Genomic DNA, 25,151 nt, shown 5'->3' with positions numbered 1-25,151 from the left:
TGTAACACGCTAATAAAGTTTTATGAAACTGGGACACACTGTATATGGCATAAAAAAACTATCTAAAGTTGTCTTGCATTTTTGTTATAACTTTTTAACAAAGTGTTGAAAACACTGTGTTAATGTAACATCTTTATTTATGCGTATGGAACATGGTTTTGTAATAGAAAACTGAGACACCCGGTATATATACATATTACACATTTTACGTTTACAGTCGTAAAACGAAAATGTACCAACTATAAATTACATATATTGTACAATAATTTATATGTATTTATGACGTAAAAGCAGAACGATAACCAAAATGCAACAGCAAAATATACGACCGAAAAGTAACGGTCATAGAACCGATGTAACGTTGGTGCTAAAACAAACAAAACCATTACCAATATAAGTCAAAACCGGTATTCCTAATAACCGTTATGATACTTTTTCGGTTCTACATAACTGTTACTGTCTGGAATTATACATTGACGCATCATACAAAGAACTGTGTAGCTACCATTAAACTTGTACATAGCAATAGTAATTTACCTCTACAAATAATATTCACTGAATATGAATACTTTTTGTTAATCAAGAAAACGTCAATATATGTATAATTAATTTTGAAATAACCGTAAAACTTTTAAGGGGTTTTGTGGACCGATGCTATCACAAGAACCGTGTCGACTTTGTTGAGTGTTTATTAGAAACTGTAACATACTTGCAAGCTGGTAATAGAATCAGCAATCATAGCACATACTTACTTATATTAAGGTTACCTATACCAGCAATGCTATTTTGTAGTTTTACTAAAATTTATCAGAGCCATCGTAATATATTTGGCTAAAAATAATTTCAATTTAAGCTTACACCATTTTCAAAATAATTTTTCCAATACCGTTAATCAAACCATCAAATATTAAAGAATATCAATAACTTTTATTACAGATAAATGTATCATTTTATCTATTGTCATCATTATCTTTATTTTTCCAAAAGTAAATCTGTCCCGCTTGCAAGATAAATGGCTCATATAACAGTTTGAAACAGTTAGTTTCGAAATATTTCAATTTGAAATACAACTTCGAAAGCAGTTGCGCGCTCTTTTTTCCGAAGCGTGAGCGCGCATGCGCAAGAGGTGTTGTGCGTTCGAGAGTGCGCGCGCAGCGATAATCAACCAATGAGAAAAGCCGGGTAGTAGAGGGTGCTTCGATCGATGCATTCACCCTTCGAGTGTGCGCCAGTGAGCGACCGTTTCCAACGCGTTAAGTGTCGCGGTGCCGTGAACGGCCAACAACTCGTTGGTGCCATTCCAGAAGGCCCGTACGGTCGTGTTATTTCGCGCAGGCTGTTGCATTTAATTCGCAAGAAAAACGAAACAGGTAGCTACGGTTACTTATCGATCGTCGGTGTTGTTACGTTTTTTGTTTACAACCAGCGATCGTCAACTAGTTCGCGATGAAAGAATGAAGCAGACGAACACCAAAGACAGCAACTGTCAAAAAGATGCCGGTACATCACTTAAACACGGGAAATGCGGGCCAGCTGGACACCGTCGCCTCGTAATCGTAAGTAATTTTACCTGTCACTTGTTCGTTCGTTTCGAAATGTAACCATGGGGGCGCACTTTGACTCGTACAGTTTTCTTATGGAGGTCAGTGTACTTGACAGTTGTTCAATTTCAATTGTGATTATCCGACGAGAGAAATGTCTGTTTTGTTATCTGCATGTTGCAGTAATCCGATTATTAGATTCTTTTTATTTCATTTTTGTAGAGTTGCGTGACATTCGAATGCGTTTTGAAGTTGAATTCTTTTGTAACCTTGATTTATATTTGAATTGTTCGCGAGGATTTTTGCTGGAGTGGGAAGAGATTTAATTAGGTTATGTATATAGGACTGTTAATTAAAATTCGTTCGATACGATTACGCGTGAAATATTAAATATGTCACTTTGAAAATTAATGTAATTGAATAATATAGCTGTGCAAGTATATTATTAATGTAAAATTATATATCGATATTTTGACTTTGTATTTTGGTTATTTAGGTGAATAGTATCTGCGTACATTTTTTCTATGGATAACGGTTATTCTTATAGGAGTTATCGTTTTATTTCGTTTTATCATTTTATTATTCTACTATGTATGTTTTATTATTTTTATATTTTTACTGTTTGATCAATACGTGATTTAACTATTTTACCATTTTAGTGGACTATTGTATTATTTTACTATTTGACTGTTTTATTATTTTAACCTTTTGCTATTTTATTATTCTATTATGTTGTGATTTTACTATTTCACTATTATACCACTTAACCATTTTTGTCATTTTGATGTTTTACCATTTTACTACTGCACTCATTTAATATTTTTCTATTTTATCATTTTTTTTGCTTTAATAATTTATATTATTATCTTACCATTCTTACCATTTTATGAATTCACGATTTTACAGTTTTACTAGTATACCATTTTGTTAATCTGCTATTATACTATTTTATCACTTTTAACACTTTACTATTTTATTGTTCTAATGAACTATTATTTTACTATTTTAGTATACTAATATTCTACTGTTTTACTTTTTTTCTGTTTCATTATTTTATTGTATTTACTTTACTGTTTTATTATGTTACTATTAACCTTCATTATTATAAAACTATTATACTATTCTAGTATACTATAATTACACTATTTTTTTACTTTACTATTTTATTATTTTACTGTTCTCCTCCCTTACCGTTTTCCTATTTTATTATTCAATTATTTTCTTTTTCCCTGTTTTAATTTTCCACTACATTACTATGCAGATATATCCGCATTTTATTATTCCACAATTTGCAGTGTACTTCTAGCACAAAGAGAATAAAATAAATTTAATCGAAAGTCAAATGGAATTTTTCTGTACGACTCTAATGATGTATATAATGGGTACACGCTCGGTATTGTTGAAATAGCTGGTTGTATGATAACAAATGTTATTTCATCTAATCACGGGTATGAAATGTAGGGTAATTAAACACGTAACAGGTGATAAGAATCTTTTGTCGTTTAAACTCTATGAAGTTGATTTTGATACTAATTTTTAATTAATGTTGTAGCGGAAGTCTCGCTGACGTACATTATCGCTTTTAAGTATCCGGATAGTTGGCAAGTAGGACATAACAGAATAAATTATTTTACTATAACCATTAGGAACTATGATTATAACACTCATCTGTGACTATTTTTTTTTAATAATAAGAAGATAAATTACAAATTTAATTTTCAATAAACTACTGACAAATATTGTTTAAGACAGTAAATTAAATTTTGTATTTTTAGTAAATTCTTATTTATAAATGATAAGTAAGGAAAATGAAGAAAATTTCTAGCAAATTTTCTTAAGAAAAAAGAATGTAATAATTTTACTGTATTTTTATACAGTACTTGGAAAATGATGAATTTAATAACTTTAATAAGGTTGTAAAAATATTATTTTTAATTACATTTCTTAATAAGAGGATAGAGAAAATATTTAATATTTTTAATAAAGTCTTAATCATGAAATAATTTTCATTTGTAAATAATTCAAGTATAAATAAATAATATTCATAATTCTCATCTTTAATAAACATCTGAACAATTTTTTAACGACTAAAAGATAATTATATTTGTAAATAAATGACTAAATAATAGATTTAAGATTTTTCATAAATTTCTTAAGGAACTAAATTTTATTTAAAAATAAATTTAAACATAATAAAGTAGACAATATTTTCTATAAGCTTCTAATAAATATTTGTATAAATTGAAGTCTTCTTTATACCTATATTTAAAAATATAAAACAAGATCCCTTTTGTTAATAAATATATTAGAAGTTTATTAAAAATATCAAATTATCGATTCGTCCCTTATTATTTATAAATATGTATACATTTACTACAGCTTTAACGTTCAAGATTGTTATTAACATTTTTAAATATATTTTGTATAATTTAAAATGTTTTTTTACAGAAAAAAAATATAAAGGAGTAAATTAAATGTAGTTCTAAAAACATTACTTTTGAATATTTTATTTATCAATATACATTGTAATTTACATAATATACACGCTGTATTAATAAAAATATTTCGTACATCTGAAAGAATAGCGAAATACTTGTAAAAACTGGATAGCATCCAGATATTTACGAACGAAAATGTACGTGTAATCCGCTTAATGGATAACAAGTGCATCCAGGATAAAATTTAATTTAGCAAGACAATCTTCACGACTTTACGCATAAACGTTTTAACGTTTAACATAGCTCATTCAAATTTGAAAAATATATAGAATAATGAACAAACTATTTTCCTTTTTTACAAGCATATTATTAAAATTAATTATAACTCATTCAAAATTAAAAATAGGTCAAACTAATTCAAAATTAAAATTAGTTAAAATTAATTAAAAATACTACTTTGAACATTTATAATAAAATTTGTAAATAAAATCCTTTTTATAAGATAACAAATAATATAATGTATTAACCATTCATAAATTAAACAAAATTTTGATAATATTGTGCTAAAAATAATTGAATAAAAATTCTTTGTTAATTTATGATTGAAACATTAACCCTACTATATTATTGCTATTTGTCTTTGATTAAAAAATAATAACTCCCCATATATAACATTATAACTTATTAAAAGTAACCTATTGAAATAAAAATTTATAACCTATTAAAAATAATAACCTGTAATATACAAATTGTAAACTATAACCTCAATTTCAGACACACTATACATACTTATGTATATCAAAATGATTCTGATTGCTTGTAGAAGGGTTAAATTTCCAAATCAGTTAATTGATATGCAATAATCTAATAGTTGCCTGCAATTCAAACAGCTCATACGGTTCACTTTGGATGTTCGCATCTTTTGATCGAAATTTGTCAAACTAAGGCCATGCTGTACGTTCATTAGCTGTAATTTCGCTAAACGATATATTGAATTGTATTGGTAATTACTAGCCGTCGCTTTGGAATGTTCTGATTGGAAATTCGTAAAGGAACAGCACACCAATTTCGCTGTAATTCGTGGCTGTAATTGATAACAGCCATTTTGTCTAAACGTTAGTGAAAATGTTGTGTAGTTATGGTTCAACAAAGTTTACGCTTCAAATTAATTATGGCCGACGAACTTTCAAACTTCTCTACCTGTTCATGAAAAGTTATTAAAGATAAAAGTTTGTCCAATTATAATAATTTTTAACGATCGTAATCTTCTTATGTGCAAACTACTTTTAATGTTTGAGCGGATCTGTAACTTGTATAATGCGAATGACAAAAACTTTGATTATTGTACTCGGACAAATATAAACCAGAATATCTGTAAACCTTATCTCAAAGGAACCAACGACCTTTTTCTGGTGGCAGTTGGAATAAGGGTGTCTCACAAATATTCCACTTCACTGCTTTTCATCGAAATAACACTTCCGTCGCACAATCTTACTATTAAAATATTACTTATTAAGTTTTTAACCAGGCGTTTCTATGTCGAAAGCACGGTGGTATTCTGGAATAAATAAACACATTTTTCGCGTACATAGTATTAAATATTAACGCATATTTAAATGTAAAAATTACAGTTGCTAACAACGCACGCGTGTCTTGATAGTACGCACAATTTCGTTTGTCTCTCACTTCCTACTCGCTCGTCCAGATGTCGCGTGCACATTTTTATGTCCCGTTCCCAATAAAACAATCTCGCGCAGGACCTATGAAATTTTGCACAGCGCGTTTACAGTTGAGGATGAGACGTTGTCAAGGACTTGAGTGTTTGATCGGTGGAAATCGCTTTCTAGTGGACGCGAATACGTCGAGAACGCGTTGCACCCGCGATATCCGACAAGTGTGACGTCACGAAACACAAATTGTTCGAGAACTTCCAGCGTGATCGACGTATGAAAATCGATGAAAGTTCGGAAGTTTACCCTTTGCACTCTATGTCGACCGTGACATCGCTTTTCTCTTGGATTTTATAAATAATTCGTACAAAATATAATAGTCTGTTATAATTTCAGTTGTCTAAATATAATTTTAATTTATTTACTACTTATAGTAATTTGTTACATACTTCGCACTGTTGCAATAACACATGTTATCGAAAACACTTCTTGATTTATTTTGTAAATTGACGAGTTTGTAGGCAAAAGGTTAATATAAGTGCAAGTACAGTTTCCGTTATTCGAAATAAATTGAAATTTTGAAAAATCACGGTTATGCGGGTTCCGTCGTTCGAACACGGAAAAAATGAAAACAACGATTGATCAGCCTCCCTACGGTCCAGTTTTATCGCCATGTGATTATTATAGATTTGTATTGCCGACAGAGGAATTAAAACAGAAATTCAACGAAGATGTAAAAAATTCGTGTGCAAGTGAATGTGTGCATAACTCTTTTCATAAATGGAATAAAAAAGCCGGCAATTCGGTGAAAAAAGTATATGAATAGACAGAATATACGTAAAGTAAATCATTTGTTCTTTCGTTTAAAAAGTTTCGCTCGAACAAAAAATTATACAAGTTCTAGTTGATGTTTAACTGGCTACGTTTTACAAATTAAATTCTTTCGTTTGCTAATTAATCGTGAATTAAATTCACGCTTTCGCAAATTAAGTACCTAAGGATATATTATATTTAAAAAAACATGAAATGATGATGTAACTATGAATATACAATTTATATGTATATATACATATAACCTTTACTAGGTTATGTTAGCTAGGTTATATTAAATAATTAGGGTATTTTAACCATTTATAAACGGTTCTCCTTAAATTATTATTACTATTAAATTATTTATATATCTTTACACAGTTTTCATACTTCATCCCCATATATAATTATGTAATTGTGTGAATTATAATAAAATTTTGTATCTTTATGTAATTAACATTACTTGATATTTTAAAAAAAATATAATATACATATAAAAGTACTTAATTTGCAAAAAAAATTAATTTCATCAACTTTTGAATTTAATTTGTATTTAATTTGAAAAACCTGTAAAAAAGTAACAGCTCTGTTAGGGTTGCATTTAATATTTTTCACTTTGTCTCTAAAGTTCAAACATTTTTCAATAAACATTATTACTTGATATTTGAAATATAAAAGTTTATTGAATTTCCTAGAATATGTCTTATTTGTTTCGCTTCACAATGTTTTATTTGTCTAAACCAAATTAGTATTTGAAATATCCTGCAGTTCTCTTGTCTCATTTTCTTTCGTCCTTATTCTATTTTATTTTTTATCGTTCTTTTTTTGAGGCTATTGTGTAATCCGCCCAGATATTTTGCACCCGCCATATTTCCTGTGGCCGGTCCTGTTAATAACCTCAATAGCAGTAATTTGAGAATTAATTTGTCATCCGCCGCATGGTTTATTAATAGTTGTGATAGCTTGATAATCAAGCTGTATGTGGTGCATAATCGTATATCGGTCAAAACATATGTTACAAAATATCTTGTGATATTTTCCTGGGTAAAATAATCAAAAACGTTACAGCAACAGATGTAACGTTTATCGAAGCAAACTGCAGCGTTCCTTCAAAATCGGGGACAAAGAGATTTAATTACTACAGTTAGTAATATACGTAATTATTACAGTTTGAGCTTGTATTATTTTTGGAATTATTGTTTAATTAATACTAACTGTTATGAATATAATATTTACATGTTATGTATTCTAACATTGAAATGCTTTAAAATGTGACTTTTATTAATGAAATCAGTGTAAATATAATGTTGGAATATGTTAATTATTATTGATAGTATTAGCAGAATTTTTTCAAGTTTAACGTAAAAGGAACTTATTTTATCAAATTATTATTTATATAATGATTACATTATATCAAATTTTAGAATTCATATAATAATTGCATTACATAAAATTGAAAAATTAAACTTCTGTTTTTTTATGCATTATATAAATTTTTATATTTCAGAATTTTCAAATTTTTAAATGGTTGAATTCATAAATTTTCAAATTTATAAATCTTTAAATTTTGATATTCTCAAATTTCCATCTTTTCAAATTTATAAATTCTTAAATTTTCAATTCTCACATACCCAAATTTTCAAATTTATAGACTCTCAAATTTCAAAATTATCAAACTTGTAAATTCTTAAATTTTCAATTTCTCAAATTCCCCAATTCTCAAACTTTCAAACTCTCATATTTCTAAATTCTCAAATTCTTCAATTCTCAAACTCCCAAACTCTCAAATTTCCATTTCCTCAAATTTTCAAATTCTTAAATTTTCAATTTCTCAAATTACTAAATTCTCAAGTCTTCAAAATTTTTAATTCTCAAACTCGGAAATAAGAATTTTTCAAATGTCCATACTCTCAAACTTTTAAGTCCTCAAATTTCTAAATCCCTAAATTTAAAAATCTTCAACATTAAAATTTCCAAATTTTCCAAATTTCCAAATTCCTGAAAAATTTCGTACACATGCCATATCCTCAAATTCCTAAATTTTCTAAATTCTCGAATTTTAAAAACAAAATCACATATCCCCATGAAATTCATGTTATTTGTCAACCCCGGAAGAAATATTCTTCACACAAAATTATTTATATAAAGATTTCAAAATGTAATTTATCTCCATGAAAAATGTAAATATATTCTATAAAATTTTGACGTTGGTTATTATCGGACGATCTGTTTATGCTAATGAGTAATTTGCATTCCAATTTGTGTAATCAATTTTGTGGCGACCTGTTTATTTAAATTTTTATAGAAACGTGATCACGAGAAGCATGTATTGAAATTTCGCTACATAACAACATAGAAATTTGAATTTTAAATATATACACTCGAATTTGTTCAAAATTTAAAACCTGGCGCTTTGGTTGTTTGTTTACTTACCTTTCTTCCCTTGACGGGTTTCTCACGAAACATAATTTCCGTTGACGATAATAATTTCATTTCCTGTGATTGTATTTGTTTCATAAAATAATTTTAAGAAAAAAAATACGCCGACTTCGAAATGCACTAAAAAGTATAAAATAATTTCTATTTCCTAATGAAGTAATTTGTATTTCATTCAATCATACAATTACGTAACAGATATGAATGAAACCTATTTACTCGTTAGGTAGTATATTAAATACATTTCAACCTTTTCGGAGGTGGCGCATAATTAAAAATACTTCAGTAAACGTTTAATTTTGCGCCGCCTCCGAAAAGGTTGAAATGTATTTAATATACTACCTAACGAGTAAATAGGTTTCATTCATATCTGTTACGTAATTGTATGATTGAATGAAATACAAATTACTTCATTAGGAAATAGAAATTATTTTATACTTTTTAGTGCATTTCGAAGTCGGCGTATTTTTTTTCTTAAAATTATTTTATTTCACGCTTTTTATCGGCCGACAAGACGTGTTTGTAGAAACAGTAGAATATCGGCGACTGCATGTTGACTCATACACCACCAGAGACACGGAGGCATACGTAGAATTCAATATTTAGTAACAATAGCTTTTCGCTAATAACTCGAAAACTAAAGCTTCCCCTTAATTGCGGATAAGGAAAAAGTTGTTCAGAATCGTGCCCCTGATAACATATTAAAAGGACATTAAAATCGTCCAAAGTTGATTTCAAAACTTTTCAACAATTTTTCGCTAATATCTCGAAAACTAAAGCTTTCCGCGAAATTTTTATATGAACAAAATTGTTCAGAATCATGTCCGTGATAAGATATTAAAAGCGCACTAAAATCGAGAAAAGTTTATTTCAAAAGTTGCCGGTTTTTTTGCAATAACAACACTTTGCAATTGAAAAATGAAAAATTTTTTGATAATGGTACCAATGGGGAGTCAGAACCTACCAGATGCAAAAGGTTTCGTTCCGATCGGTGCATCCAGCTAGGCGTAATAGGCGGGCACACATAGAAAATAAAAATAAAAAAAAAAAAAAAAAAAAAAAAAAAAAAAAAAAATATACTGATCGAATTGAGTAACCTCCTCCTTTTCCGAAGTCGGTTAAAAAGTACTTCAATTTCGTGCAACGGATATTATGCACGGGATGTAATAAGATCAGTTTTAATTAGGGTAGAATAGGATACTCATTGTTAGAATAGGATTCGTACAGTAAACTTCTGATGACTTTGTAATGTCAGTCTAGTGAATTTAACTCTGAGTTGTTTATGAGACTGGTGGTCTCATGGTTTCTCATTTCCGTGATTGAATAAGAGTAATTATAGTCATAGTGTTGTAAGCTATGGTGCCTCAAACTAATCTTCCACAAACTAGCACAAGTTGTCTCCGTTTTGTATGAAAAAATTGTGCTCACATATTTTTTTTCAAATTATAATCAAATCAGGTTAAAGTTGGTTATTATTTGTTTTTCTGTTCCTAATATACTTTTATGTAAACTGTAAAGTCATCCACAAGTCAAAATTTATAATTTAAAAAATAAATCCATAATCATACAAGAAAAACACTTGTTTACAAGACTAAAGAAGTGCAATTTACATAAATATATTTCTTGGGACAAAATTTAAGTTACATTTGTAAACTAATTTACTAAAAACGTTTTAAGTAAGAGTTATTGAAAAGATTACAAAAGTTAGGCTGCTATGGGACTGGTCGTCCCAGCGCGACTAACGAAGTTACAGTCCTTGGCCATCGAATTAGGACCACGAAAATTTCACTTTCTTGGGTATAACATTATGTCACATACGGAAAATTGTCTTAAGTCATGCAAAATTACTAAATACGTCGATAACTATATACACAGCAATTTGTTACTATTGTGATAATAAATTGTGTGGGTGATGAGCGATTAAGGGCCGTGCGTTTACGTTAGGCTCGAGTATAGCGCTAGAGGTGAAATTTGAATGCCATAGAAAATGTCTGCCTACTCAAAAGACTAGTTTACAACTCTCCAACCACATTATCTGAGTTGAAAAGAATTACAGATATTTGGGAAAATAACGAAGATATAAAGCATATGATGTATACCGAGCATGCCGGAAGCTGTGACCAAAGCAAAAGGGGGAAATACAAGATATTAACGTGTGTTAATAATATTATGTACAGTAGTAGTGTATCATGGTGGCTAATAAATTATATAATTACAATTTGTACAGGTCTTTTAATTTTACGGAAATCGTGTAAAATTCTGAAAATAGTGGTAATTCGATTGCCAGGGACTGTAGAGGCGCGTCTAAAGGAAGGTTAAGATGAATTTCTAATGTGTAAGGAAAACTAACGGTGGCGCCACTATCGGTGACAATCTTCTTGAGAGACGCGTTCCGACCACGCGACAAGAAATGTGGATCTTAGCTATCAGAACTTAATTTTGTATTTATGTGGTTCAAAATGTATAGTCCTTATATTTTGTTATTTCTCCGCAATTCCACCTGGTTATTTTTGTTTATTTATATCATTTTGTGTTCTCTGAAGTAAATACGTATTCCCAGTCACATTATGATAATTGAAACTAATATGGAATACATAACGTTAGAAGTTTATCAGAAATAAATACATACATTCTTTTTAACATAAGTGATGATAGAATATGATAAAATTAATACTTAGTAAATGCAAATTTGACTATGCAAAAATGTAAGTTTCCTGAAATTATGATGAAAGATGTAAAAACGGGAAAAAGTGGTGATATGAAAAAATAGTTCCTACCAGTTTCCTTTTATTTAATACAAAATTTCAGCAAACAAAAAGTTTTCTCCGTTAGACTTTAAAGTGGTAGTTATTTTTTTATTAGCTTTAGTAAAAGCGGATTAAAAAAGTAAGAGAAAAATTAATTAATGTTTACGAGTTTTAAACTCGCGTCCCTTACTTTAATAAAGCTGGTACCTTTCCTTCAAGCTACAATACATTCTTGATTTACTACTCTTCTCAGACAATTAAATACAAATTACGGGAACTTTATACGTAAAATCCTCCCTTATCTTGGGGAATTGCGTGCTGCATTTTTACAGAATTGTTAATCTTGATGTTCCTTGCAATTCTGCCAAGTTTAAATTAAATTTAAAATTTTACTTGGCTATACCTAAACTTTATTTGGCTACACTATTCAAAATTAAGTTAACTAAAAATTAATTAGTTAAAAATCAAATTAACTAAGAATCAATTAGTTCAAAATTAAATTAACTAGTTAAAAATTAATTTATCTAAAAATTAGTTAATTCAAAATTAAATTACTTATAAATTAATTTATTCAAAATTAAATTACCTATAAATTAATTTATTCAAAATTAAGTTAACTAGAAAACAATTAATGAAAAATATCAAATTAACTAACAATAATTATTTCAAAATTAAATGAACCAAAAGTTGACTAATGTAAAATCAAATTAACAATTACCGAATACAAAATGAAATAAAAAATCAATAAAAATTATTTAAGAAATAATGACAACAAAAACCTTTATACTCCTTATTAAATATATACAATAAATATCTTCATAAATGAAATATTAGTTAATTTTAAAAAATATTAGTTAATAATATCTTACTTCATAAAACTTATTATTTTCAATAATAAAGTAAAAAAAATATTAGTTAGTGTTAGTTAAAAATATTAGGTGGAGAGCAGACTTAAGAAATTTCTGTCTCATCTCTTTTCGAACCGCGTTATTCATAGATACAGGGTTTGAATGCATAAAAACAGCAGTCTCATTATTTTTGGATTAGATCGCGTTTAAATGGTCCTCACAACGTTCGTTCTTGAGAATCAAGTGGAGATACTCGTTGTCCGGTGCACAGAATACGAACGACGAATCGTGGAAGACACTCTGGGATCATTTGTCACGCGGCGGGAAACAATAAAGCTTGCAACGTGGACAGAAATTTATCGTTCACCTAATTGCTCTGTCTAGTCGCTACTTTTCAAAGAGTGGCAGCATTTAGTTTTGTCAAAACGTACAAAGGGAACGACAAGTTACGGAGTCACGCGTTGCGCACTTTTTTTCTAAAACAGGCTCGTCATATTTCATTATGATTCCCTTTGAGATGTACACGACACATTAGAAGCGATGAAACGGCTATGCAAATTTTATATTTTTCCACTATTTACATACTGGGTGTCCCGCATTTTAACACATTCTGTTTCTGTTGAAACAAAAAGGGAATATTATATCAACTGCCTTTTTCAAACTCTCATAAATTCAAGAACTTACTTTGAAAATTTTTAATTTCATAAATTAAAAAAATTACAATTTTATAACCTTGAAAAATCACAATTTCATAACCTTGAAAAATCATAATTTCATAAATTTGAAAATTAGAATACTCGTCGAGAATATCTTTCACACTGTGTGTTTAAAGCATCTCATAAGCGTTGATGAGGTACGTACTCGGTTGTCACTCCATGATACTAAATTGCCAATGAGTAACGAGAAAGTTCATAAAAAGAGCGATAAAAACATGACTCCGCCGGCTAAGTAAAGTGAAAACCAGTCTCTGGTGTTGGCAACAGTTTGACGAACGAGGTAATGTTCCGTAGGGTGGTTGGGATTAGGTGAATAATTTAAGGGTGGGTGCTACTCTTGTACTCACCCTCTCGTGGTGTGACCCTGTGATCAATATCGCTTTCTACAAAATGTAGATCTCTCGTAAACGATATCAAACTACCTATTCGTGTTTCGATTCGAATCTTCAAAAATATAGGGTGTTTCGTGAGTGATCGTGCGATTGAAAAAGGGATGAATTTATGGTGACAAAGTAAGGCAAAAATATATCTTACGTGTTTTTGATATAACTGATTTTTAAGTGTTTTAAAATACCTTATTTGTGATTTGTAAAATAAGTTTGTAATGTAATTTGTTTAGGGTCGATAAAATGACAAATGTAACCATTTTTTAAATAAATAAATGTAGCTGTTCTTTAATATGTGGCTTTTTTCAGTAGTTAAATATCGCTGCATGCGCAGTGCCAAGTGCGCAGCGTCCCTCGCGCATTCTCGAGTGCGCAGCGTCTCTCGCGCATTCTCGAGCGCGCAGCGTCTCAAACGCATGCGCGGTCACGGCCTGTAAGAAAGAGCGCGGAATTGCTTTCGGAGTTGAATTTCAATTGGAAAGATGCTTATTTTGAAAGCGCGGCAAATCTACTTGAGCATAATAAACGTTTTACTTTGTTTAGCCAGCACTTTAATCAATATTTGATAACACATATACATCGTCTACCCCACAAAACATAATAAAATTTGTCTGTCAGTGCATAATAACTGTTGGAATATACAAAAATCACTCCCATGAGCTTTTTTTTATATTATTCAGAGGCAAGAAATGAACATACTGTCCAATTAGAAATTCCATGAACTATGTCGTTGTATTTTTACGTATTTTTAAATTTATTGAAATGTAAATAGTAAAACATCTGACAGTAACAAAAGTCATAATGATAAACATATTTTAACGGTAATATAGTGATTTATATTTGCTAACTGTATAGTTAATAAACAAGTTGTTGATTTTCTAGTTTTATACGTTGCAAATAAACTTTCTGACAAATACTTGAAAAATGATGAAATTTAATTTTGTCAAAAATGTAGTCATACAAAAGAAATTTTATAGTATATTTTTGACTTATTTTCCATGTAAATTCGTTTACTTTAAAGTTGTATTAACATTTCGGGAACACCCGGTATATCGTAGAGAGATATATCAACTACTGTAATGATAACGTTGCTTGGGTTAAATTGCAGGAAAATACTTGCCTATCAAAGTGAGAGCTTTCAGAAGAACTCGTTACAGTGTAATTAACGATAGTACACTATGGAGTTTGAATTTATTATACTTCTCGATGTCGTGTAATCTAGATAATTATAAATTATCAAGGTAAATTGAAATTTCGTTTTCATTGGGTTTTGCTATTGTTTGTAATTGTTATTAAACAACGTTTAATTTATTTTTTACTATTTTTTCACAAAATTCAACAATTTAGCAAATTTCTAAATTTCATTTTAATTTAATTTAAATATTACTAAAATTTGGAAATTTATCAACTTTTAAGCTTGAAAATTTTTATATTTCCTAAATATTCCAAATTAAGCATCATTTTTGCGTTTCTCAAATTTCGTTTATCAACTTTCAAATTTGCAAATTTGTATTTTTTAAATTTTCTAATAATTAGCTTCCAGATTTGCAAACTAATATTTTTCAAACTTTTACATTTTGAATTCGAGACATTTTCATATTTTTAATTTCAGGATATTTTCAAACCTTCATATTTTGAATTCGAGAAATTTTCATATTTTTAAATTCAGAAATTTTCAAACCTTCACATTTTTAATTTCAGAAATTTTTTAGTTTGCAAATTTTAATATCTCCAAATCTCATTTATAACTTTTTTTATTCAAAATTTTTTGTATATAAAAATCTTCAAATTTAAAAATTTAAAAATGATCAAATCTTACAAATTTATAAAAAAATGTATAAATTTATATATTTTCAAATTTACGAAACGAATCAATGTACTTAAAAATGTTTGAATTTCTGGATTTAGAAGTACAACCAATTTAACGTTTCCAAGAGAAGCTTCCTGTTCACCACAGTATATTTGGAACTGCAAGAATTTCCTGCTCATTCAGTCCCTTGCGTGGTAATATAATGAGAGTGTGCTGTACTTTTAACGAAATCAGATTTCTCTTCTGCTTTTAATGTAATCGCCGTTCTCCTGTAATATTTGACCCCATTCTTCGGCCAAGTTATAAGTTCCTGCTCGAGCAAGAGTTTAGCCATTTGCTGAAATGAATTCATCAAGGATTTTCATATCTTGTCCAATATTTCGAAGTGGCTATCGGATGAAGTATTTTGCATTCTTCTGAAACAAAGAAAGTCTGCAGTAGCTATATTTGATTAATATGTTCTCTAGAAACAAGATGAAGCAGTAAAATAGGATATCCTATAACAAACGTGTTAGTTCTGAAATCTTGTTCATTAAAACGTTCGTTGAGGATACATGTATACATATGTACACGAATATTCAAGGATTATTCACTCTTAATACGACGTATGTAGACACTACACGAATATATAAATGTGTCCCGGTTTAACGATAAAGTTTATTAACACATGCTATTCGTAAAAATGAAACAAGCATGTTATATTGACAGAGTTTCAAACACTTTATTAAAAAGTTATTAAAAATACGAAAATGAACTGCTTTGTTCGATATTGCATAAAGGGTGTTTTGTTCATATAACTTTACTAGAATTTACAATAAATAAAAATAAGAAAAAAAATGTTTGTATGAACGTAGACTCTTGAATGCGTTATTAAAAACTGTTAAAATAAAAAAATTTGAAAATTTCAAACTTGCAGTTACAACATTCGGGACATTCAAATTAAAAAATTTCCTATTTAATAAATTGTCAAATTTCAGAAATTTAAAGTTTTCAAAAATCAATGGCTCATATGAAGCAATATTGAAATTTGATTCACCCCAAACAATTCTAGTTATATAGGGTGTTTCTCAACTAGTGTAGGTCCCTGAAATGGGGGGTAGCAATTCTGAATAAGATTTCCCTTTGCAAAATTAGGGTTTGAAGCTTCGTTTTTTAATTATTAAGGAAAAACAAGGACCTGTATAATCTTTCAGTCTTAGACATTGAATGGTGGAATATGGGAGGTTAGGTTAGGTTAGGTTAGGTAACATATTTTTTTCGTGAATGAAAAAGAATGTTTCAATAAAGGGTTTCAAACACCTGATAAAAAGTTATAATACAAATACGAAATGACATGAAATGTGTTATATTGTTCCAAGCTATATATAAGGTGTTTCAATTTTGTCCATATAGCTTTGCTATAACTACACCCGTTATAACCCTAAACAGACCCACGAACAAATACAAATCGAATCATCCCAAGACTTCTACTACATCAACAAAAAAACAGTGCAAAATTTGCACTCTTCCTCAAAACCTAATGCCAACATGTACTAGGGCTCACGCGCTCAGCGTATATTCTTAAGATATGACGCACGCGCTAAGTGCAACGTGTTAATACGTGCATTTTACGTGATTCTCCGTACAAATTCACCACCGAGCGGGTCGATATTGCACATAAAACTGTGAACTCGATAGCGGTGGTAACGTATGAATCAATAACACGTCACTTTATTCGAAAACGATAAACGTGTACGGCGACAGGTAATCTGTCCAAGTGTCAAGCAACGTTATTTCGATCGAACGTGTACCAGCATTTATTTTTTTTTTTCTTCTCCATCTTTCTCGCTCGAACGAGAAGGCAGCATTGATTTTCCACGACCGCCGTGGAGACCGAATTCCCTCTGTGCACAACCTGCCATGGTTATACATCGTCCTGGAAGAAAGGAAGTCGTGCGACAGAAACTGTGTGATGTGCTAGATATTACTTCCTTCCGCCTGTTGCACCGAATCGACCCACCTCGAATACCTTACGGAAGGTTAGAACTGACCTTTCGATACAGTAATCTTCCGTTAACGCATGAAATGCCGTGCTTTTTTACTCGGTATTTTTAGCTTAAATCTGATATCACTGCGTGTTCCAATTACGGACGTGGAGGTAGTTGGCGGGGTTTGTATTAATTGAGATGTGTGGAGCATGTTGTATTTTTTAAGCAGAGCAAATATTCTTGATTTTAGAATTTGGGATTGGGTGTTTGGATATGGGAAGTTTGGAAATTTTTTAATTTGGGAATTTAGGAATTTGGGAATTTGGAAATTTAGAAATTTAGAAAGTTGTAAAATGGGATTTTAGAAATTTGAGAGATTGGGGATTTGGGAATCTCGGAATTTGGAAATTTGGGGATTTGCGAAACTCAAAATTTCAGAATTTGTAATTTGAAAATTTGGGAATTTGCAGTTTGAGAATTTGGAAATTTGGGGTTTTGGAGATTTTAGAATATGGGAATTTGTAATTTGAGAATTTGGGTATTTGAGAATCTCGAAATTTGACAATTTGAAATTTGAATGTCTGCATCGCAGAGCCCTTTCAGTTGTTGCAGATGTATTTCGTTGTCCTCAATTTCGTTGTCTGTTTAGGTTTCACTGCCCCTTAATTACGGTGTCTTTAAATGTCCTAACTAGCTTTTGCGAAACACGATTTTGTTCTAAACAGCGTTTGAGGTAAATATTTGAATGAAAGTAACATATGTAACTGTTTGGGTGACGCACGCTTCGCTTGTTCTGGAGTTTGTAATGAGCTATGGCGAACATCGGCTTAGAGGCTCCGTCTCATCGCATTACTATTACACAATTCAATCTCTGAATTTATAATAAATACGTTTCATATTCTTACAAATAATTGTTAATTGTAATCCCATCTCTTACTATATTTAGTTGAATAAATTTCTTCGTTTGAAGGAATTAATCAGTGGATTTCACTGCTTAAATACACACCGCACGAACCCCTGTATCCCTAGAATAAAGTTTGATACGAGTTGCTCAGTCAGCTGGAAATCGTTCTTCTATCTCACTAACGCAGTCGCCACCTAAATCGAGTTTCAGTGACGTTAAAATACTGTATATAATGTATATGTTGCAGTATTGTATACTATAATGTAGAACTTAGACAGAATGTAAGATGTCGTGTTTTAAATTTTCAAATTCCTCAACAATTTTTTATTTCAAACGTGTAACATTTGCAGTATCTTTATAAACTTGTTTTTTTATTTAACTACGTACATTAATATTCGCACACGGTACTATTTCTACGTTTGTTGTTTTGCATAAGAAGAATTAATTTAGATATTATGTTACTTATTTTACAAACAGATGAACCGTTTCAGATTAAAAATACAACTTTTTCTTGCTTTAATATTTAGTTGAACAAATCGTTTTGAACAAAATGTTGAATTTTCATGTCTCATTAATATTCGGACACTGGTGCACTTTCTACAAGCTAACGATAAAAGCCATTTGTACTGCGGGATAACTTTGTTTTGTATGCAAACGTCTAGAATAGAACTTCCCTTCAGTATAAGGTTGCATTCCGAAGTAAACAAGTAAAATTTATCATCAACGAAAAGGAAAGATACCAGTTTTGATAAGAGACAAATTGTAATTTATCATATAGAGAAAGATAAAGCTTATCAAGACTCGCGCCTCGCTTTTGAATATAATGAATTTGGGGTTATGGTGAATATCCGCTTAGAGACTCGGTATTACGGACAAGCTTGAAAATCCCACGATATTACAGAATTTACTTGAAAATAGGAAAAAAAAGGTTTGTAGGTGTTGATTTTATTCTTTTTTTACTGCATTTTAAGATGTAATATAAATTTTATACGACGGAGATAATTTAGATGAAGTTTAGTAAACGTTTTTATGGTTCTGAATTAAAACTTTTTACGAAATTATTGAAAGCGTGATTCTTCAACAAAAATTTACAATTTTGTACAGTAAAATTGTTGTTTGTTATTTTGAATATCATTTATTAATAACTATATTTAATTTTACAAATTTTGTTGATATTTATGTATGTGTTTTGAATAACCTCATTTTTGATAAAAATAATATTTACAAAAAAAATGTTAGCTATTTAAAACAATTTTTTTTTCAGTTGCAATTTTACAATTTTCAAATTTATGTGCTTACAAAGTTTGGTATTTATTAATTTTCAAATTTGCAGCCTGAAAATTTAAGAATTATTCAAATCATTCAAATTTTGTTATTACAAATTGATTTATTATAATTTTTGTATGCATTATCCAGTTATAATCAGCTTTATTGCAGATTATTCAATAATAATTTATTCTATTATAAATTGCTTAATTTTTATACATTTTATTGTAGATTGTTCAACTATAATTTATTTTATTACAAGTTATTAAAATTTTACTGAATTATTACAATACATAAAACGTACAAATAAAATTTTATGATACACAGAAAAAACTGACCTACAAATGCAATTTATTATCGCATTACTTGAACATGTATTCCGTTAACTGATGGAAAAAATATCCGCTGTGAAATCAATGAAATTAATTTGACATGAATATTACTAAGGTAATAAAATATGAAAATGATATAAAGCATTTAGTGTCATAAAAATCTCGTTAATAAGCAATAGATATTGAGTCGAAAAGGTGGATATCAAGTTACGAATCCATCAATATCAAATTCTATTTTAATTCTTAAACATATCTGAATAAAATTTTACAATAAAAAATTTTCTATAAAATTCTGTATTACTTTAACGAATGTCCGCAAACTTTGTTCGCGGCAAAAAGTTTTACTACCACAGATTTAACAGAAAAATGTGTGAAGGCCTTTGAAATGGACTGACGATACAAAAATTGAATTGACGAGTAGTCGACACGGGTCATTAACAGATCCCCCAGTCCTTTTGCCACTTTATCCTTTTCTTTTTCTACGAGTCGGCAGAATTGAAGCGAAACGAGGCTCTTTTTCTTTCTGGTCTTTCAACGCGTGCAAAAGGGGAAGATGGACAAAGCCCGGGCAAAAAGCACGAGCCAGAAGTTATACGAGTGATTCGTGCGTGGTTAACCATGCAAGGATCTATTCACTGTTGCGTATAGTTAGCCGAGAAATTGTGGTTCGTTAGATCGTTTCTAACCACGAGAGACGAGAGGTCAATAATTTATCGTTGGTTGCTTTAGCAACTGCAGCGATCCTGTAATTAATTTCATGAACAATTCAGGAGACTGAAATGAATCTCTTCAGTCCAAAAATGCTTTGTGACACGAGTTGCTTTAATACATCACTGTGCTACTGTATAAACATGAAAACGTATTTATAGTCACTTTTATTAGGACACTATTCTATCAATTATTTACCTGTGAACTGTTTATTTTTAGTTATGCAATGTTAATTTCTGGGATTTTTAGACTTCACGACACTCTACTTTAATTTAATGATTTATTTACGCTACACGTCTTTGCTATTTGTCTAAATATATTCTAACCATCATGTGTCAATCGTCGCGGACCGGCTTTTGTGCCGTAAATTCTCGAAGATTGCCGAATTGTTCCGATTGACACGGGCACGTTTAATGGAGACATACGTTGTTCTTTTTTAATGTTCTTTTTTAACATTAATAGAAAAGAACAGGTTATTATGCAATATGCATAATAATACAGTTACTGTTTACTATATATGTAACAGTGTAGTTATAGTTATTATGCTTTTTTTCGACATATAGTTGTCACATGTCAATCGTCGCGGATCACCAACAGATTCGTGCATCGTAAATTATCGAAGATTGCCGAATTATTCCGATTGACACGGGCACGTTTAATGGAGACATACGTTGTTCCTTTTTAATGTTCTTTTTTAACATTAATAGAAAAGAACAGGTTATTATGCAATATGCATAATAATATAGTTACTGTTTACTATATATGTAACAGTGTAGTTATAGTTATTATGCTTTTTTTCGACATATAGTTGTCACATGTCAATCGTCGCGGATCACCAACAGATTCGTGCATCGTAAATTATCGAAGATTGCCGAATTATTCCGATTGACACGGGCACGTTTAATGGAGACATACGTTGTTCCTTTTTGATGTACTTTTTTTAACATTAATATAAAAGAACAGATTAATAGTACATGCATAATAATACAGTTATACAATGTGCTATAGCTCACTATACGAGTAACAGTATAGTTATAGGTATTATGCTTTTTTGGATATATAACAGTACAATTACACTGGATATTATACGTAGTTATACAGTAAGATAGTATTATTATGTAGAGTGTGTGTTATACAGGATGTTTAATTCATCGTTAGCAATATTATTTAATGGCAGATATTTGAAAACAACGAAAGAGTGTAACTTTTGATATTATTATTCTGCGCTAAACAATATTTCAATTCACAAATCATAAAATACCTAAATTTGATAGCTTTTGAGTTTTAATCATCTGCGGGAATGTAGCTTCGTCCCATGGTTCTTTTTGACCCATAAAAATATCGCTATAATCTTACGCAAAATTGAAATTATATTTAAATTACATATTTTCAACTGAACGAACGTGTATTTGAACATTTTCCTGTACAATTAAACATTTTACCCTTTGCGTTAATCACGCTACAAAAGTTCCATTAAAATTATTAAAAGCAGTTTTCATGTTTCTGGGGACGGTAAAAAGAGGTGAACGAGCTTTCGTTTGAAACAGTTTTTCTGTCGAATTAGAAAGAACTTTTTCAATTTTTTCGTGATATTTACGTACCATATTCTGTGTATTAAAGAGTAATATTTATACGGAGCATGTTTCATTTTTAATACAGTATTGCGTATTAAATAATTAATCAACGTTTCATTAATCTTGTTTATATACAACATACAGATTACTTCTATAAAGACGTTTATTTAATGTTACAAGTTAAACAAAAAATAAAATTTGATTAAAGAATGTTATTTAGCGATGTGCAAATCAATTCTGATATTTCGTCATGTTTTCAAGTAATTAAATTCAATGTTATGTGTCTCAGTAAAAAATTGTATTTATCCGAAATGATTATTAATGTTGACAATGAATATCAGTAAAAGATACAAAAACATTGCATGACATGAAAATATCACAAAATATTGCTTGTAGCATGTTAATTTAAAGGATAAAACTTGTGAAACATTAGTAGGTAAACTTATCATCGATATTCCGAATACAAAGTAGCTTAATTACAGCAAACACTGAACTAACTAATTTACAGTTTGCAGTCAATATTATTCGCTAGGTAATATTTCATTTTCAGTAGCGTATATCGAAAAATGATAACGGATTTATCGATTTCTTATTGTATAAAGAATTTGCAATTTGTATACATTTCGAAACACCCTGTAAATTTATCATACTTTGAAAGTTGGAAACTGGATACTGATTAATAGACATTCATTATTCACTTGGACGGAGTGTCAGCCATTTTGTATGAAGAATATTCGCGAAACGTCTATATTGTTATTCTCATCAAACTTTAAACTGCAAATTGGTGCGCCGCGACTGCTATTATGCGTTACTTTGAAGCTATTAAATGGTGTCAAATTGCCTCTTCCCAAATTGGCTATTTGATACGGTACAACCTAATATTTCCCTGAAACTTATGATATTTGTCAAAAGTGCTCGTATAATATTTCCTGTGCTATATACGTACCAAAATATTGCATGAAAATACACAGACATGTAATATGTATCAAATTAAGCACGTTCCATCCCAGAATAACAGATACAGGGTCCTCCGCCTACTTAAAATGTATAATATAACACGGTTGGGTCTGAAAGCGTCAGTGTGGACAGAGATATGGTGTAACTCAATAAATTGTGTTATTAAGTAGTTATTAAATATTAATTTGTCCTTTTAAGCAAATTTCGGGCGCTTTGCGTGAGTTATGGTGTAATTAATAAATTATTTTTGAAACAACAGCGAATTTTAATCCGGTAAATGTTCCCATTAGCGACCATGTTTCCATTTGCGATGTATTGTTTATTTCACTTTATTAATGGTAATTAAAGAGATATGTTGGTCAAAATATTAAAATACTTCAACTGTAAATTTTATATTCGTTATTTTAAGGATTTTTCTTTTATTAAGGAGTTTCTTTGCAAGTATAATTACGAATTTTTATGAGGTAACTTACTTTTTGCGCGTGTATTTCTAAACTTGTCAATTTAATAATGTAAATGTGTAAATCTGTACAGTAGTTTATTAAAGTGAACACGTAACATATAATTAAATATTTAATACCAAACTTAAGGTTAGTTAGAAACTTAGAGGTACTAATACTGAATAATCGTTGTTTTAGAGAAAATTCTACACACGTTTGCAAAGTATTACTAGTTTTTAACGATTACGTTCTCCTGTGTCGGATAATGAGATCTTGAACAAACGTATCACCGCAGAAAGAATGTCACTATCGGTACCAGTTTGCGTCTTCTGGTTTTATTCTTTTAAATTCTTGTGAAATTTCAGAGTGTAAACTCGAAATCATCGGATTCCCTTGATATTAGAGAAGTTTGACCAGTACCACGAGATATACGGTTAACAAGTTGGGTTTATCCGTCGAAAGAAAAGTTTGATGCGCTTAATTTTCGTAGCCGGTGCTTTGAAACAGGAAACTTTCGGTAGAAGAAAAATAAGTCTCGAGCGTCTCCTCGTCGAGATATATTGCTATCTTATTTAGCCAGAAGTTTCCCGATACAAACAAAACAGTATTCTCAAATTGAACTTTAATGTCTTTGTAAAGTATACCACCACTTTTCTTATTTCTATTTTGCTTTATAACCTGAGAGTATGCTATCGAAATATTAAATCATTATTAGGTTGTTTCCTAACGAATAGCAGATTTCAAAATATACGTGGAACGTCTGGCGTGATTCAACAACATATAGGTAGTGCAAAATTACACTCGTGTTACATGAAATTGAAATTTGAAGATTAACGAAAATGACGATACAAAGATCTCACTGATATTCTTAAGAAGTCCATTTGACAACATCAGTAGTTTAACGCTATTTGATCATATAAGGGTCTCACAAGATTGCATTTCGATAACTGATACGAATAACATTGGAACTTTACCATGAACACAACGTAGTTGCAATGTTGTTCATATTACGTATTCATTTATTTTATATGAATTTGGAATATGCTCTTTGTTGAAAATGTCTACATAACTCATTAATACTTCTGATATATAACAACTAATTAGCATTCATAATCAATACTGAATCAATTACCATAAATCAGATGTATTTTATTAGATTGCTTAATGTCCAACATGAATACATAACATAAAAGTATTTCGAAATGTCACTTATGACATATTGAATTGACTCGTGAATATCAATGAAAATGATTGTATAGAAGATTTATTAATATTTGTAATGCAAAATGTTTGGCTGTCAATTATAGCAAACAGTGGTCGATTTCAGAACATATAATACCTAGCTTAATTTGATGACATAAAACTATTGCATAATATCAATTACGATATATTAATTTGCAATTTAAAGCTTAATAAGTGTAATCACATTAACGTTTTATTAGTACTCTTAATATTAAATAGTTTATTAATGGCTGCAGTAAACATGGGATCAATTACCGTAATGAGTAATATCGTATTATGTTCATTTACGTCTAACACAATTTGATGACATAGAAGCATTACAAAATGATACAGATGGTACATCAATTTCTAGCTTAAAG

At 29.9% G+C, this 25,151-nt stretch overlaps 1 protein-coding gene and 1 long non-coding RNA gene across 4 annotated transcripts in view; one reads left to right on the top strand and one right to left on the bottom strand.

The window, feature by feature from the left end:
* The first annotated feature begins 1,204 nt into the window (after positions 1–1,204).
* Positions 1,205–25,151, top strand: part of LOC100879643 (uncharacterized) — a 49,602-nt gene continuing 25,655 nt past the window's right edge. For 2 of the 3 annotated variants that reach the window (XM_003705525.3, XM_012290565.2), the window contains exon 1: positions 1,205–1,556. In XM_003705525.3, coding sequence (XP_003705573.2) covers positions 1,455–1,556 — 102 coding nt within the window. In that variant the 5' untranslated portion in view covers positions 1,205–1,454. Of the gene's footprint in view, positions 1,557–6,115; positions 6,492–25,151 lie in introns of those variants that run through there. The other variant, XM_012290566.2, reaches the window with a different exon arrangement.
* Positions 4,033–6,065, bottom strand: LOC143264613 (uncharacterized). The gene is made up of 2 exons (XR_013038414.1): positions 5,647–6,065; positions 4,033–5,537 (listed from the first exon to the last, which is right to left on the bottom strand). It is a non-coding gene; the product is annotated as an uncharacterized LOC143264613 (long non-coding RNA).

This window comes from Megachile rotundata, chromosome 6 (genome assembly GCF_050947335.1).
Source record: "Megachile rotundata isolate GNS110a chromosome 6, iyMegRotu1, whole genome shotgun sequence".
Taxonomy (NCBI): domain Eukaryota; kingdom Metazoa; phylum Arthropoda; class Insecta; order Hymenoptera; family Megachilidae; genus Megachile; species Megachile rotundata.
Note: the sequence above shows the minus strand (reverse complement) of the source record. Positions and strands in the feature narration are given on the sequence as shown.